Source organism: Oxyura jamaicensis, chromosome 8, assembly GCF_011077185.1.
Source record: "Oxyura jamaicensis isolate SHBP4307 breed ruddy duck chromosome 8, BPBGC_Ojam_1.0, whole genome shotgun sequence".
Taxonomy (NCBI): Eukaryota; Metazoa; Chordata; class Aves; order Anseriformes; family Anatidae; genus Oxyura; species Oxyura jamaicensis.
Window position 1 is genome coordinate 28,146,344 of NC_048900.1, and position 17,455 is coordinate 28,163,798.

Below are 17,455 nucleotides of genomic sequence, written 5' to 3' on the forward strand. Positions count from 1 at the left end.
AGCAACAGTGCTTCTTCTCTGGAGAACACTTCAGAAACAAGTGTCAGGGAAGGAGAGGAGAGGGCTCTCTTTCCTTAGAGGAGCTTGGAAAGTAGTAAACACGCCTTACGTGAAGGTGGTCTTCTCGTTTTTCATCCTCATGTATTCCCTTATCCTGGAAGACTGTCTGCTTTTATTTACTTTTTTGTTGAAATTAACTTTTTTTTTTTTTTTGAAATGTACTGAAGTGCAGTACTGAAATGTACTGTAATTTTGAAGTCTCTTAAATATTAATGGCCCACTTTTCTACATGATTATGTAGTGGGATATGGGGAAAAAAATGTATTTTTTTGTTGTTTGTTTGTTTTTGTTTTTCTCCTGGAAGGGGTGACTGGGATGGGAGGGTGGAAGAGGAAAGCAGGAGGAATTGGATTCTTGAAGGTTCAGCTGTTCCCAGCTGTAAGCATTGGGGTAGAAACTAATTTATAGTGTCAGGAGAGACTAAATAAACTAGTAATAGGCTGGGAAGTTTTTGTGTGGATTCTTAGCCACTTCTGTTGCTCTGTTGTATGTTTCTTACAGGAATACACATAAGTTATCTAAAAATGTTAATTCTTTTGAATCATCCAAAATAAGTGTTCTCATACATTTTGTTTCTTTTAATTTCCTCAGTAAGTCTGTCTTCTGTCTTCCCATAAGCTCTCATTTAATAAGCCTTCTTTTGTTTCTGTTAGAGGCAGCTCTGCTACCTGAGAACTGGTAGCTTTGCAGGAGAGGATCAGAATAGCTCTCCTCTGTGGTCCTGGTTTGTATCTTGTGTTTTTCTAATCACCCATGTTGAAATTTTTCCCTCGTAGTGGAATAGTGAAGTTTCTGGTACGCAAAACCAACACCAGTGGCACAGTCTCAGCAGAAATGTGTTTCAGGGTTTCATTTTCAAAGGGAAATCTCTGCCGAGCATTGTCTGTTTTTTTGGCTCTTGTTAATGCCTTCAGGTCGGTGTGTTGAGCTGCCTACCATTTGCCCTCTGCATTTCCACTTGAGAAAGAGAAAGTACTCAGACCGTTCATAAAATAAAACTGGAAAATGTGTGACCCTCAGCTGTTTGAGGCAAGCAGGTTTACAAGCTGGTGGCTTCTGGGATGTTTTGAGAAAGTCACCGAAGGGAACTTACAGAGAAGGTTTGGCCTGTTACCCATTTAGGCGTGTCTTTGTGGGAGTTTGAAATTATGGGACTGATAGGATCATTAAGAAAGCAGATTTTGCATTTATAAAAAGAAAACAAAACCACCCCTACTCTCCCAAAGCTCTCTATGTGGGAAGAAAGAAGATAAGTCACTATGTTGAGATGAACAGATGAGATTCTTTAGAGAAAAAAAAAAAAATTACACTTGTGTGGTAGGTATTTCTAGATATCTGATTTATGTGCAGAATTTGTTTCTTTTAGCCTAACCTAACGTGCAACCTCACTTGCTTGTAAGTGGTTGTGACAGGAACTTCAAGGCTAGTAACTGTAGTTTTGTAGAGCAAATGGATGTTTAATTTTAAAATGACAGATTATGTAGGGTTGTCAGTCCATGCTCTTCCCATGCAAGAGTGAACAAATACTGTAGAGCAGCTTCGGGATTCAGCTTACAGACATGTTTGCTTCTGGGCTGAGCATCTTGATAGAAGTGGTTTACAGCATGTCGTTAAAAATTGATTTCACTATTGCATCTACTGCTGGCCTAAGTGTTCCAGTATCTGCCAGGAGTAATTACAGACGGTTGGTTCAGATGTTGCTTAAATGTGTAAGCCTTGATGGGAAAGGGAGTGGATTTCAGCCAAAATGCTAATTTTTATGTTTTGTCATTTCATAACGCTATGAACTCGGAACAAATTATTTTTGTACTGATCCACCGCTACGTAATCGCGCAGCTAGGGCCAAGTTCATCCTTGATGTAGCGCTGGGCACTACAAATGTGATTAAAGCTAGAGTATCAGCACTAACCTCAAGCTGACTAACTCGATATCTGCAGTAGCATAATGGCTTTATTTACCTGGGCTTCCAGGTAAGCTTGTGTACTCTGCTCTGAAGCTCGCAATGCCGAGCCTGGTTTGCTCCATTAATGCAGTTTAAACCTAGTGTATGTGGTTATATGAGCTGTCCATGCCTTTCAAATTGCATTCTATTCTGTGCTATATTTTAAACTGTAAGTTTTTTTTTTTTTTTTTTTTTTTTGCCTATTAACATTATTATGCTAGGGGTACATTTCCTACGTGACTTTATTTATTTCTATTTTAACATAGAAGAGAATTCAAAAAAAATACAAACATTACAATACAGGAATGTGCCTCTTCTACAGCCAACAAACTGATCCTGTTTTACTTGTCCAGAGAGGGTTAGGTTAGAGTGACAGATAGCTATGAATAAGAAAGGTCTTCCTTCGCATTATATTGGAAAGGATCAACCACTGGGATAGATCAGTTATTGTGGAGCCCCTTACCTCCTTTCAGTTAGTCATGAAGCTGTTAGAGCTACAATTCCTATAATAATCAGATGGTATTTTTTTCCCCTCACAGTCAGTGTACACAAGAATGGCTTCTTTCAGAGCTTCAAGCATTGTGCTGTGTCATCTGGGACACGTCGGATTGCCAGATCATTAGAGCAGCCTTTAGGGGTGCATGCAACTGCAGCGTCAAGGAGAGGATGGATCTAAATAGGTTGGTGTGCGTGTATTGTATCCATTAACATTTTCAAGGTGTGGAGGAGAAAGGGTGCAGCAGTGTACTCTCTTGATTCCTTAGGTTTTCCTGTGTGGGAATTGTGTCTTGGCGTAGAGTGATCAACATTTCCTCTGTTTGACAAGCTGTAGATTATGGCAAGCGTTCAAAATCCTGCAGACTTGAGAGTGCACCTGCAACGTTAGCGAGTATCAGGAGTCTAATCCTGACCTACTGATGTGGGTGGGAGTTTTGCCACTGACTCCAGTGGTTTCGGGATCACGCCCTGCTTTGGAAGTGGTGGTCCCGTCAAAGCAGGACCAAGATAGCCACAGAGAGAATTGGAGCTGTTGGATTTCCCCAGCGGCTTGTGCCTTCAGTCCTCGTCTCCATTTTGTGTGTTCCTGTGGCTCTTTGCTCAGCCTTCCCTTTCTCTGAGAGCTCCCATCTGCAGCTGTTTCCTGCTGGGCTGCTGTTAGGCAGGCAGTGGAGCAGAGAGGGAGCTGAACTTGCCTTTTTTGTGAGACGTAGTTGCAGGCTTAGGAAGAGAGGGAACATCTCAATTTTACACTGTCAGGTTGGAAAATCTTTCAGAGGGAGAACTGGTCTGTGTTTGGTCTCAGACTGATTCTGACCGGGTAGCCCATGTGTGTCGGGAGGCCTCCTACAGCGTTGGTCTCCTCGTGGTTGTGTCGGAGAGCCCCTCAGGTGCGCTAGAGCTGTGTGATGCCTTGTTCTCCCTTCACAGAAAACCATCGAGAGCCTTTGGTATTCTCCAAGCACACAGCTGGGAGGAGCTCCTGGGTTCCTCTCTTAGACACCCTGTGAGGGCCAACGTGCTGGGCATTGTCTGCAGGTTGAAATCCCTGACCTTTCAGAGGCGCCTCCATGCCCCAGAGCAGCACCTCTCTGCTCCTCTCAGTTACCACCAACACGTTATTTGTCTTCTCTGAGCGTATGTGAGCAGTACTTCAGTGTGCCCAAAGCTGCCTAGGGCTCGTTAGGTACTATTTATTAATTATTACTATCATGTTGTAGTACTTATTGCCACATCCATGGCCAAGTCATCTGGTCAGAGAGCAGAAACACGCCTTTGGTGGATCTGACCACCTTACACCTGGGTTTCACTCATCACCCACGGTCTGTAGATAGCAGCAAGCCTTTTGGAGGCGATTCGGGATGCTGATGGTGTCGTGGTTGCATTGAGCAGGTAGATAGGAACGGCTGCTTCGTGTAGCTCAGGAAGTTGGGCACACCAAACAAAGCCAGCAGGTTTCTGAGCTGGCTTGCTCAGAACATATGAAAGGACGTTTTCTTGCATTGTTGACACGGAGCTTTATAACTCATTACCACAGTATTCTGCAGTTGCAAGAGCTTCCCCGGATTCCAAAAGAGCACAAATAAATTTATAGAGGAAAAAGCCTTCAAGGTCTGTTAATCCTCAAGATAAAATTTCTGGCTCAGCAAGCGCCTCTGCTGTAGATAGCTGGAGGCTGAGAAGTTGTCCTGGGGGAAGTATCAGCGTACGAGAAGGGCAGGCGTGTGCTTTTCTTGTGGCTTCTGCTCCTTGCGGCGGGATGCTGCTCTGGTCGGGCCTTTCAGCTGACCCCTGCAGCCGTGTGCTGCTGTAATCAGGGCTCAGAAAACTCTGTTTCTCTCACTCGATTAGTGGTAGGGACTGTATCCTCCAGCCTGAGCTCGAGAGAGGGGCTGGAAGGAGAGCACAATTCTCTGTTTTAGTACAAATCTGTAATAGAGCGGATTCTAGAGAAAAACAACAACTCTGTTGTGCACTAATGAGCTTGGTATTTGTTGACAGTGGTCATGCTGACATTGGTCTGCTGTTCACGAGAGATCTATGTAGGCAGAAGAAACTCAAAATAAATGAATTTTGGATCTCGTTTCTTAGAATGGTTTGCTTAGTCATTGTTACTTCCCTGCCCCTGTTACTTTTTTGTTGTTTCAAGTGCCTTGGTTTGGTGTTGTGTGTTTCCAACTGGAAATCAGTTACACCAGGACGAAGCAGGATATGTTGTGCCGTATGTCAGAGTAGGTGGAAGTAGTTTGGTCTGAAAGTGTTTAAAATACAAATGATAAAATTAAAGGGCAGAAGGTGGTGATGAAGTAATGGTTTTGTCCTGAACACAGAGGGCGGGAAAAAAAAAGGTAGGAGAGACATTACAGCAGATTAGTACATAGTGAATTATTTATAGAGGAAAAAAGGAGGTACTAGAAAGCAGTAGAATATTTTCAGTCCTGTGATAGGATTTATTGAGATGACGTTACAGTGTTGGGGTAAGGGGGCAATTGGGAAGGTTTGGAGGAACAATCTAGGCATTATGGGACTAGGTGTTGGGGCCGTGATTTTAGGCCTTTGCCCCACTATGTTCAGCTGTTCCCTCTTTTACTAAGATGTGAGGCAGCTTCACCGAATTTACCCTAGAATGGGTATTTGATGGAGAATGTTTTTTAGTGAAGAAGATGGTGATGAGCAGACTTTCTCCAGCTTGCTTTTTATTTATTGCAGTTTTGTTGTTGCTAGCACAGTCCTCACATTCCAAAGTCTCGGAGATCTCCTGCACGTAGGTGTTTCTGTTTTGGGAAGAGCAAGGGGAGGGGAGGTGTGCTTTTGTTCATTGTTTTTGTTTTGTTTGCTGGTGGATGGTTGAAAAATAAGTGTTTGTGGGTAGTTATAGCACAGTCCCTTGGGCATTTTAGGGTATTATTCTGTATTAGTACTGGCCTTTAACACAGCAGCAGAATTCCCCATGTGCGCCCACTCTTCCACAGACATGCACCTTCTTTGTTCACATCCAAACAGGAATTAAAGATCCTGGTCGAGGAAAAGTTGCTCACTCTCTTCAAGAAGAGATTGCCAGTCTTCTACCACCAGTTCTGTTTACTGGAACCCTAGAAAGGCAACAGAATGTAGAATTTCCTAAATAATGTCAAAAATGCTTCTTTCATTTTATCTCCTTCCTACAACTGACAAACATTTTTTTTAAAGTATTTACATCTTTTCACGCTAAGATTATGAAGCCTAATTTGAGCCTGTTAATCTTTTCCCGGTAATCCACAGAAAAGCACAGCTGCACTACTAAAAACACACTGTTTATCCATGATCTCTGGGTCTGGGCAGCTTGCAGCGTTCCAAAGATCAAAGTTTAAAGCAGACGTGCCAGTCCTTCATAATTCCTTGTGTTTAATCTCATGATAGCCCAAAAGCTATACTTGCAGCTGATAAATACTTCTGCTGAGCTTCACCCGGCGTGCTTGTGAGCGTGCAGCCTTCTTGTCCTGTAGCTTTAACAGAAAGGTATGTCCTGGCAATTTGATAACCATGAAATAAGGTAGGACAAACTGAATTTAGTAGTTCTAATGAAGCAGTCATCTGGTTATTTAGTCATTCCTTTTAAATTAAAGTAAACAACGTTAAGGATTTTCTTTTTTTTTAATATATAAAAAGAAATATTTTTGCAAATGAGTTTCACCCCTCCTTTTTTTCATTGCTTATGTGGGAAAACTAGCACATTTGTTTAAGGATAAACTGGGAAGTCTGTGGTTTCCAGCATGCACGTTTTGGATAATATTTATACAGACTATTATTTAATGGGCCATATAAATATTTATCGTATGCTGTAGGCCTTTGATCATAAATGCCTGTTTGAAAAGCCATTCTGTCCCTGCTGTGATTTGCAAAGAAAGAGACCGTTGCTTTTCTAGTGCTTGGAGGCAGTTTTGGCTTCTTGTCCAGGTTTAGCGGTTGTAGTCATGGCCTATAACATGCTTAAGCTGGAGATGTCTTTTTAAATCTCTTTTTTTTTTTTTTTTTCCCTCTCTCCTTCTCTTTCCGTTTGCAAGTTCAAATAATAACTTGTACACGTGAGGCCCTAATTCTGCACTAGACAGACAAAGCTCTGTTGACGTTTTGGGACCCTTTTTTCTTGCCTGCTCTCCCTCAGATACCTCACTGCTCTGTCACAGTGTAGAGAGGCATCATCTGCCCGTGCTGTGTCTGGCAAAGGAGCTGTCATAGACCAGATTCCTGTGTAACTGAGAAAGTGGGTGAAAAAACAGTGTATAAAGGGTAGTGGTATAATCACCACTATGTTCCACCACCTGGGAAGTCTGAAAATATCATTGTATCATCCATGCATCAAATATTTTGATGTCTTGTTGGGAATATTGTGCTCGAGGAGCTGATCCGTCTGGCTGGGCCGTTAGGACTTTCGGTTTCAATTGCTCTTCTGGTTCACTGTTTTCCTTAAGATTATATTGACTGCAGAAACTGCATGCTAAGAATCCAACAGACACAAAATGCAAACCAAAGCTTTATTGCACAACAGAATTTTAGTTGCATGTAGCAGTAGATATTGGTGTCCAGATTCCAAACCAGAAAGTTTGTGCTGGGACCTTCTCCTAGCTCTCCACTCCTTCACTTTGTTTCTGATTTGGAGCTTCCTCTTGTGCCAAAGGAATATTCTGTAAACAAAATTGAAGGAGAACATTCCTTTTAAATTCCCTATAAAGTACTTTAGCTGAAGACTTTCAGCCAACCTCAGCGCTGAGTTCTTAGGTTCTCAATTCATACCTTGAGGCAGAGTCCCTGGCTGGTGACACTTTTGACCTAGAGATGACGGTGCTTCTTGTGGGCCTGCTTGACAAGTAGGTGAAATACCAAGGGGCTGGTATTCCAGAAAAACCCTTGGCATCAAGTGATGTTTCTGCAAACAGATCGGATCCTAAATTAGAGACACTGTACTTTGAGCTGCATCAGTCACTGAGCGCCTGCTGTAAGCTGAATGTTTACTTTTAGCCTTTTTCTGTGAGATATCAAAGTATTGCTTTGTAAATCTGGGTGACTTGTACTCAGAGAAATACCAATTTCCGTAGGTTTGTGGTACTTCTTGTTTGAAGTCTGTCACTTAACAATTCTTTCTTGTTGTCCATTAATTTTCAGAAGTAACAACGTGTATGTTCATGATCCGTACTGCCTGAGCACTGAAACCAACTCTCTCACACATGCGCATCCTGGTTGCTTAGTAAGGAAAAAAGGAAAGTAAACATTACATGGGCTGATTGAGTTCCAGGTTTCAAATGTTTGTGGGAAGAATCCAATGCAAAGCCATAATTTTAAGTGCTGAGTAGGAGGTACTATGAGCTTAATTCTCTAACATCTGTTAAATTTGTTCCCTAAGTAGCAAAACACATTAATAAGCTAAAATCAAGGCTGCCATACAGGGAAGAGAAATAAAAATTTGGAGTAATCCTGTGTGTGTCGGAGGCAGGATGTAAAGCACTCCTTTTGTTGTTTGTGTTCTGTGAAAAGTAAGAAAGATTGGCCTACGTTAAAAAAAAAAAAAAAGAAAAAGAAAAAAGAAATCTCAGCAACTTGTGGTTTATTCTCTTCTTTTTATGAGTCAGCAGCTAAAGGCAGTGCCAAACTAGGGAAAAACAGGGAAATTCATGAGATAGTAGCAGGACCAGTTTTATGCAATTTCTTCCTAACAGTAAGATTTCTTGCAGGCAGCTAGCAGCATCTGCAGCCAGCCCTTTAGGCTTTGAGGAGATTGAGTGCAAAATTAAGAAGCGAACATCATCTGTTGAGAAGAATGTCTTAAAACTCCTTTTACAGCCAAGGGCTAAGAGGAAGATGCAGAGTGCTGTAAGTATCCCCAGCTGACAGATGCAATATTAATCACTGATATCGGGAGAATTGTCCTCTCCGTGACAGAGGCATTAGCTTTTGTTAGTCTGACCAGGTCACAGAGCCAGGGCCAAGAAAATAAAGTGAGCTTTCTTGCCAATATTCCTAGGTGTTAGACTCATGGCACACCATTATTTTTAGCCGATTGCTCATCGCTTGAGCAGATGACCTTGCCTTAGCAAGATTAGCGTATGTTGCACCTTCTGGGCAGGATCAGAATGCTGAGAGTGCTTAGTGTTCCCATCAGTACTGCCCTATACTTTTATAGCTTTGATCTTTTTTCTAGTTTCTGGTATTGTTAAAAGCTAATGATGTGTACAACTTCCTCTAGCGACCCTTCCATGCGCCTGCCTTGGTGCACGCAGAATGCTGTGTGATAGCTGCCTTGGACTGTACTGGACTGCCAAGGGCCTTTAGTGGGGGACCAGAGCTCCCTGGTGCCAGTGCTGTCCAAAGGACAAAAAAAATGGTCCTGAGCCCACAGCGATGGCAGTCAGAGCATGAAATGACAAATTTGGGCAGCACAAAGTGATAGTATGGGACAGGTTGTGACTGCAGAACTCGCAGACTAAACAGATTTCCAAGAACCACTTAAGGGGATAGGATGAAAGCAAGCTGGATGGATGAGCAGTTTTTGTTAGGCAGGGCCATTGGCTTATGTTGTTTTAACAGCAATTGAAACATTGTCCTAATTCAGCTGTTACGCTGCTAAATTACCATGCAGGATGATGCATGGATTGTGAGTTTTCTGAGGCAGAGGAATCCCTTTTTTACCTTTATTTTTCTTCTTTATTTCACCTCTAACCCTCAGTGATAACAGATTTGTAGTTGCCATCAACAGCAGTGGTTAGAAGCCAGCCATAGATGTGAACAGCCACTTGGGTTGTTCCAGCCCTGTGTTCAAACTGACACCAAGGATAGAGCTTGACCTGTACTGAAGATAATTCATAGAAGAATAGATTCTTGGTTTCCTGTCCTGTAGGAGTAAAGCAAGTAAAAGCATTGCTTCCAAAATGGAGTATGATTTACAAGGCTGTATGATCAGCTGTTCCTGTGTAAAGGTAGAAAGAGGGCTTTCAGAGTTTTGGGTTTCAATGCTTACTATTGCATTTTGGGTATACTTCAACACTAAAGTTAGTAATTTCCAAAGATCATATACAGGATTAATTTGAAATATGAATATCCTGTTGTTCTACTAAGCTGTACTTTTCCAATCTTTCTGCCTGTGCCCACGTTCCTAAACAACCCATCTTCCACACGCAGATGTGATCCAGGTCACTTCTTTGGGATAGATGCACTGTTTTTTTACAGAGCTCTGTCAGTGCTCTGTAAATGGATTCATCAAACGATAATTGATCCTTTCGTTTTCTGGAAGCCAGAGACTAAGTGTCAGCTGAGTTCTGCATGTTTCAGAGGCTTGATAGGAGATTCATGTAAGCACTTGTCTGACCTATGAAATACTTTGTATCAGCTCTTAATTAGCATTTCCCCAGCTTGATTAAATGTAAATGTTAACTATTAATTAAGGACAAACTGAGAAATTAAGTACAGTGCATTTGTCACTATATAAAATGTCATCTATTTAAACATAATATAGTGAAGCAAGCAACTCGTTGTGAATAATTAAACTGATTAACTTGAACTCACTTTGTTCTTGTAGGTTGTGAGAGAGCAGGCACATATTTCCTGGGATGCTCTTGTAACTCAACAAAATAATTTCAACAAATTATTTTCTGAATGTCTAAAATTGTGTGGAGTCACGGTGGACAGATCTTAAAAACCTAACCAGTTGATTTCTCCTTTTTTTTTTTTTTCTTCTTTATAGGGCTCAAAAGTAGGTAATATGTCACTTGGTTATTTTAATTACCAACATAACACTTTTTTGGGGAGGAGGAAACTGTTTTCAGATTCTGCCGAACTCAGCCTGACTCACTGTCGTGTTTGTTGGCTCTATGGGAGGCACCAGCTCCTGGCTCCTCATTCCTCTTCAGTTTGGGGTTCAGTGCAGCCAGGCACACAACCCCCTTTTTTTTTTTTTTTTTTTTTTTTTTACCAGTTCAGGGGTGTAATTTGTTTGCATCGAGGCAATGACATGTCCCTGGTGCTACTTCCAGTCTTGTCCACAAGTGAATCCAATTTACGAGTTACCAGCAGCTTCCCCATCTGCCAGAATTCAGGAAAACCCAGGAATCTCTGGATTGAACTTCCCCTTCTGTGTAAGGCACCAGCTCCTGATTAGTGCTGAGTTTGAATCCATACTTTTCCTTTGCTTACTGTCTCCTTCCCTCTTCTTCCCTTTGTGTAGAGATGATACTGTACAACCACTGCTCAATTCCTTGATTGTGTAAGTGCATGAACTTTATCATAGCACTCGTGTTCTTACGTGTGAATTTACATTTTGCTTTTCAGGAACTTCTATGCCATGCAATTTATCTGCAAACATTTGAGATAAAACAGTACACATAGTGCAAGACTTGAAAACTCAAAGTAATTAAAAATGACACGTAAAGATTTGCTGAAAAAAAAAAAAGTTACCAAGCAAAGCACTTGTACAGCATCTCTGCTGTCCTGTTCAGCACCTTTCTGTCATTAGTCATTTTATCTGTTTTTTAAACACTTTTTTGTATTTCCTTTTTCCTCACAGGTTTTATTAAAAATGCACAGCAAGAAGCAGACTTCAGTAAAATACTACGTTGGAATTGATGTTGGATCAGCAAGCGTTCGCGCAGCTCTGGTGGATGAGTTTGGGACAGTAGTGGCTCATGCGGAGCAGCCGATCCAAATCTGGGAACCCCAGCCAGACCACTACGAGCAATCCTCTGCTGACATTTGGGCTGCTTGTTGCACAGTCACCAAGGTATGTGGAGAAAAAGAAAGCAAAGGAGATCTGTGTTGTAGGCAGCACTTCAAGTTAGGAAAGTTTGAAGTCCTCCAGTCATTGGCCTTTAACTTTCACACCCCTAGGTGCTGCATTACTGTTTAACTTGTAACCACCCTTATGCTTTAAGGGCACCTTTAGGTTATGGCTCTTGTAGCCTCACAACATTGTTACATAGGTGAGGAGCTGAAAATCAGAGTGATACTGCTGAAAAGAGGATGAAAGCCCTTCTTTGTGCTGTTAGCTCTGAGGGAGGACTTACCCACTGCCTTCAGGATTCACACGTGGGGTTTCTGTTTCACTGGTGTATGTTCTAGCCACAAGACAATTCTTCAGAGGAGACAAGGTTGCTCAGAGCCTGATAGTGCATACATTTAGAGGCACGCGCTGTGTTGCACTGGAGTCACAGGCTCCTTTATATATGGTTGTTGTTATTGCTGTCTGGTTTGTGGATGGTGCTCCGAGGGAGGCTGTCTATCACACGTGATCCTCATGAAGATGCCTGGCCAGTATTATAAATCCAACATAAATTATATGTGTTTGTGGATAGTTTTAAGCACAAAAACAGACTGAAATAAACCTTGCTATACAGGAAAATCTCCTTGAACCCTCTGACCCAAGCCTGTATGTGCTGGTGGTAAAAGTAAATTACTGACCTTGTTTTGCAGCGTACATGTGGGCCATTTTATGGCTCTTAATAAAGCCCCAGCCTGCTCCATGATCTAAGGTTGTTTTTTTAAATATTCATGATATGCTTGGTAATTTGCAGATGGACAGTTCGCCCATTCTCTTGGTATCGATCAGCCTTTTCAAACATTAATGAGCTTGGCTTGGCAGAAATGCCCTGAGATGAAGGAGACGAGGTGAGGGGAAGGGAAGGGAAAGAGCAGTGTGACAGGAATGATAGGGGAGGGCAGACAGATGTTAGAGCAGAGCAAGTCTTTTATTCTGCTTATTTGATTTTTCTCTTTGTGTATTGCTTTGTTCTTGCTCTTTAAATACAATCTCTTGTACTGGAGCAATGAAATACGGTCTCTGGAACTATAGCTTTACAGAGCCAGTAAGACACTGGCACTGCAGCAAGTCTAGTGTCATTATAGTACTAATTAAGGTAATGATATTTTTATTGTTGCTGAGAAGTGGCAATTTATTACTGTGTTACATTTTAGGTGTCTTGCAACCTCCCTTGGCACTTGATCCATTTGGGTGGTGTACTTTCTTTTTTTCCCAGTGCTGCTGGAAGCCATGAAGTTCAGATCTTTTGGGGTGGTGATTTTTTGGGAAATATTTTCCCAAAACAATGCTATCCAAACTCTTAATAGCAGACTTTTTGAAAAGGAGTGCATTACAGAGTTATTACTGCTACAGGTTTTAACCAACTTGACAAAAATTTATTTTTGGAACCCGTCACGATTTTAAGGCCAAAAGCTGTGGCACGGTATTACCAGAGCAGTTCTAGAAGATGATTCACTTCACAGGTGGTAGCTGAGTGAAGTAACTGATGGAAACGCTTAGCCCTAACCCTCCAGGTTTCACATGCAGCTTAACTCAAAGCTCTTATAAAAGAGGTAAAATTAGCAGTTCTAATTTTCTTCTAGTCTTATTTTCTGATATCGTTGTTCTTCCTGCTTTCATCCAGGACTCTGGCTAGTAAGATTTAAAAGCTATTAAAGAGCTTTTAACGGAGCTTTGTATACAGTTTTGAAAACCAAATATTTTTGGCAATTTGTTGTATTTTGATTATCATTAAGATTGAGATGTTAAATAATACCGGATCTCTAAATTTTTGGAGTTTGAGCTTGTGATTTAAACTTCAACTCGCTTTCAGTGATTATTGGTTCACTCGTGTATATGGATGGATATATTTGTATTTCAGTGTGTTTTATATATTTGCAGAAAGTCGTCTGTGGCAGAGATGCCAGCCGGATTCGAGGGGTTGGTTTTGATGCTACATGTTCCCTTGTTGTTGTGGATAAGCAGTTCCAACCTTTGGCAGTCAACTCTGAAGGTAGGATGCCAGCACAGAAGTTGGTGTTAGCAGCAATGCAATTGAACTTAGTTTCATCCAAATACAGGGTTACGGGGCTGAATCTTGAAACAGAATGTCTTTTCTATTAAATGACTTTTTTCAGTTTTTACTACTTTAATTCTACTGCAAAATTAAATTTGAGATGAGAATTACTTTTTATTTAGCTAAATGTTTGGCACTCTAAGATTTAATTCATTCATGTTGGCTCAGAAATCTCTGCCCTTTTCATTTTCTACAAGTTTGTTCCTCTTTAGGCTTTACTAATCATGGCTTTTATTGTGTGTGTAAATGCCCATCCACACTGGCTAAAGGAATGCTAAAAATGCAGCATTCGTATAGACTAACTGCTTATTCTGTCATGGAGTTGGAGGCAAGAGATTCAGCTAGTGTATTTTATTGCACTGGTGTTCTGTCTTTGTCTAGGACAGTGCTAAACCTCAGAAATAGTCTGATACCTTTTTCTAAAATAGATATTTTTTTAATTATTTTTTTTTAAGTAGATATTTTGAAAGACTTAAGAAAAATCTGTTCTTTTTGTTTGTTTTTACAGAATCCTATTTAAGATAAGGTGTGTGCTAAATCAGTATGTGCATAGCTGCAATCACAATTCTGTTGATGTTCACTTTCTATCTCAGATGTATCTGTCATCTCCTCCTATCTTTCTCAAAAAAAAAAAGAATAATAATAAAAAAAAAAAGCCAGCATTGCCCCCGAAATGTCCTTTGCTGAATTTAAGCAAGATTATTTATTTTTCAGTTTGAGAGTTTTTGACAATCTGTTCCATGTGTAATGATGTCTGGGGCTGTTTTGGTCTGTTGAGTCGAATTCAGATCTTGTTTTTTATTGTCGGATACACGAAACAACAACTTTGACTTCACACAATGCTGTTGTTAAATAAAAAGACAGGAATGGACAGAATCCTGTCACACTGAGTGTGCACTGGTCTGATTTCAGGCAGTCTCGCAGATCTATGTTGGATTTGAATCCATGTTAGGAATATTGGTGTGCCTCGTAGAGCTGGCTTGTCTTGGAGTATGTTTTCAAGATGAAATACGCATGAGTGGCTGTGTCATGAAGTTGAGTGTGCAGTGTGCTCAGCATGGGAGTAATGTGAAGTGTCACTTGGATTACTGTTCCACCTGTCTAGCATGGCCTTTGCAGGTTAATTTAAATAAAATGTTTCTCGCTTCTTGTTTGTATGTGTGACACAGACTTGCCAAATGCTTTCACATCCAAAATAAAATTACTGCAGCAAATTACCCCCATGAAAGTATTTCTGAAAGGATTTAGGGTAGTTTTCTCATAACAATAGAAGAGGAAAAAGAATCCTTGTAACTCTAGCTGACTGGTTATTTCAATTTATAATTTAATTAGTTGGATTTTGACATATTTTTAATTCTCAGTCACAGAATGCTTCTTTATGCTTTTAAATATATGTTCATTCTGTCAAGAAATGTGGGCTCTTTGGATGAAACACACTCTACAAGAGCATGGCTTTTCTAAGTAGTTGGGTGCTCACAAGCCTGCCTGGTTTCACCCAGCCTTCTCAGTGCTCTGCATGTCTTAAAATTGGCCAGAGTTTTATCTTTAGGCATCTACTGTCAATTATTTAAGCAAGTAGTATTTGAGTTTTCCATGCAGAAGTGAAGCAGCGTAGAGTCTAGTAATTTATAGTACTTAGGTGGAGTTATACCAGCCTGAAAACAATCTCTATTTTATTTTAAAGGACAAGACTATAGGAATGTTATCATGTGGATGGACCATCGTGCAGTCAGTCAAGTAGACCGCATCAATGCAACGCAACACAGGGTCTTGAGCTATGTCGGGGGAGTGATGTCTGTGGAAATGCAGCCACCTAAACTGTTGTGGATAAAGGAAGTGAGTACCTCTAAGACTGTGATGTGTTTTTAGTAATAACTAATATTCTTTGTTGATTTCTGAGAACGAGATTCATAAACAAAATTCATCAACTTAGTGGTGAATCCAGAGGGGTGCAAAGTAAAGTGAGCCTTAAGATATACTGAAAATGTTTTGAGATTTTTTTTTCCTCTCAATTATTTAGAAATATCTTTAATCTTATTCAGATTTGTTTTTTCCCCACTGAAACATTTCATATGCCGTTCTTCCATAATTTTAAGGTCAGGCATACATGGGAATTTAGGTGCAGGTGATATACTGTTCTTTTTGCTTCAAATACTGTAGCTGGACGTGCTTACAGGGACGTAAGTTCTGCTTCTGGGATGGATTTATAGCAGTGTGTATATGGCACTGTCTCAACACTGGGTATCCTTGCCAGATGTCCCGCCTTTGAAGCAATGCATCCAGCAGTGAGGGGCTGTGTGATGTCTTTGGCTGCTGGGATAGAAATGGTATAGAAATGGTTCAGTTAGAGCTCCATCAACCTTCCAAAAAAAAGGACTGAACAATTTAGTTCAGTACTGTCTGCAGGAAGTAGATCATCTGTAGAAGGAAGGCACTCTGTTCATAATGTAGAACTCTGCTTCCGTCTCATGTTTAAATTTTGTGTGTTACAGGATGACATACAGCTTTTTAATAATAACTGTCAGATAAAAGGAAAAATGCTTGCCACTTGAATTTTTCATAACCTCTCCCAGTCTGGCTTTTACATTTGGTCTCAATGCTGGCTGTCATTTCAACAAAGCCCAAATGTGAATTACTTTCTGACAGTTTCAAGCAGCTGAAGTCTCTTGTCCTTACAAATGCCATATAGTAACGTACTAAACTGTGTATAATAAGGTGCAGGCTGGGAAAAATCGAAGGAGTTAATTGGTAGAAGCAGGTACTGGCAGATTAATGGTAACAAAGGATAATAAATGCTGTTTGTAAATGCTACACAGAAATACTAACATCAATCTCATAGTACTTCGCTTCCTGAGGTATGAGCATCATATGTAAGTTGTTGTATGTGAACAATAAAAAGTGAAATAATAAAAAACCTTAAATGAAGCCATTGTGTTTAAAACATGTTTATATTGCAAGGTCAGGAATATTAATAGCTGACTGATCAGGTAAGCGCCTTACTTAAGAAGGCCAGGTTGTGGGGTCTCATGATGTGGTCACCCAGAGATGTAAGGCAGTGGCCTCAAAGCCCTCTGACAGCAGCAGTATAAAGGGAGGAACCATCTTTTGGTAGCTACCGTGTCCTGTGGTAATGAGTTACACTGTTCAACTGTACTTTGTGTGAACAGGTATCTCTTATTCTGAAACAAGCTCCTAAAATTCCCCATGTCTTTTAATTACTGAACTGTATGAGAAAATGAATTCTATCAAGACAATTAACTTAAGTGATGTAACAAAAGATTTTTACTCAGTCTAGTGAAAGGAGTGCTAATGTTGACTGAACTGAGATGTATTGTGAAGCTTCATAAGACCTTTGTCCCTTTGGTAGGCATCATGTTTCTGGAAATTGAATTCCCATTACTTGAAGAATTTTCATCTAAACAATTATAGTTATCAAAAATATCAAACTATAGTTAACAATTATAGTTATAAGTTATCAAATTTACTCTGAATTGTTGGAAGTAATGAAGAGGGAGGAGAAGAAGGAGAGGGCTAAGGTGACCTAACTGTGCTGTTCCATTCTGTCATCTTCTTCTTACTAGAATTGAAGTTGAAAATGACCTCACTCACCGTGAGGAAGGAGCTGATTTCATTGTACGAGAAGTAGATGCTGGTCATTATCTCTTATGACTTTCCTGTTATACATGACTTGTATTTATTTGTGGAGGAATGTTGCAGTTTTTCTTCCAAATCACAAGTTATTCTCATCAGCTCCTTTGTGACTTTCCATATAATATTTTATCTTGTATATTTCTTTTAATCTTTTTACATTTCCACTGTACAGAGAATAAAGACTTAACTAGAAAGTAGAGGCTTCAGAGCACGTTCTGTTCATCCAGCTCTTTCACCCTATTCCATTTTGATTTCAGATGAAGAAAGCAAAATGCAGAGGCCCTAATAGGTCTCTGAGATCTTTTGTTTGAATTGTCTTGGCTTACATTCAATTCATTACTGCTGAATCATTTTACCCTCTGGCACCGACTGGCTAGTCTACATGAAATTACTTGGATGGTCTTGATGTTTGTGGTTGCAGATAGGTATTCGTATGACAAAGCCACCGCTGCCTGTGAAGTTTGCA

General features: G+C 40.4%; 1 protein-coding gene across 10 annotated transcripts in view; it reads left to right on the forward strand.

Moving 5' to 3' along the window:
- Positions 1-17,455, forward strand: part of FGGY (FGGY carbohydrate kinase domain containing) — a 183,681-nt gene that overhangs the window by 46,260 nt on the left and 119,966 nt on the right. For 7 of the 10 annotated variants that reach the window (XM_035332752.1, XM_035332747.1, XM_035332749.1 and 4 more), the window contains 3 exons: positions 11,034-11,246; positions 13,164-13,275; positions 15,023-15,174. In XM_035332752.1, the coding sequence (XP_035188643.1) occupies positions 11,046-11,246; positions 13,164-13,275; positions 15,023-15,174 (465 nt within the window). In that variant the 5' untranslated portion in view covers positions 11,034-11,045. Of the gene's footprint in view, positions 1-3,856; positions 3,893-5,155; positions 5,265-5,418; positions 5,581-5,844; positions 5,999-11,033; positions 11,247-13,163; positions 13,276-15,022; positions 15,175-17,455 lie in introns of those variants that run through there. The other 3 variants (XM_035332751.1, XM_035332750.1, XM_035332748.1) reach the window with 3 other exon arrangements.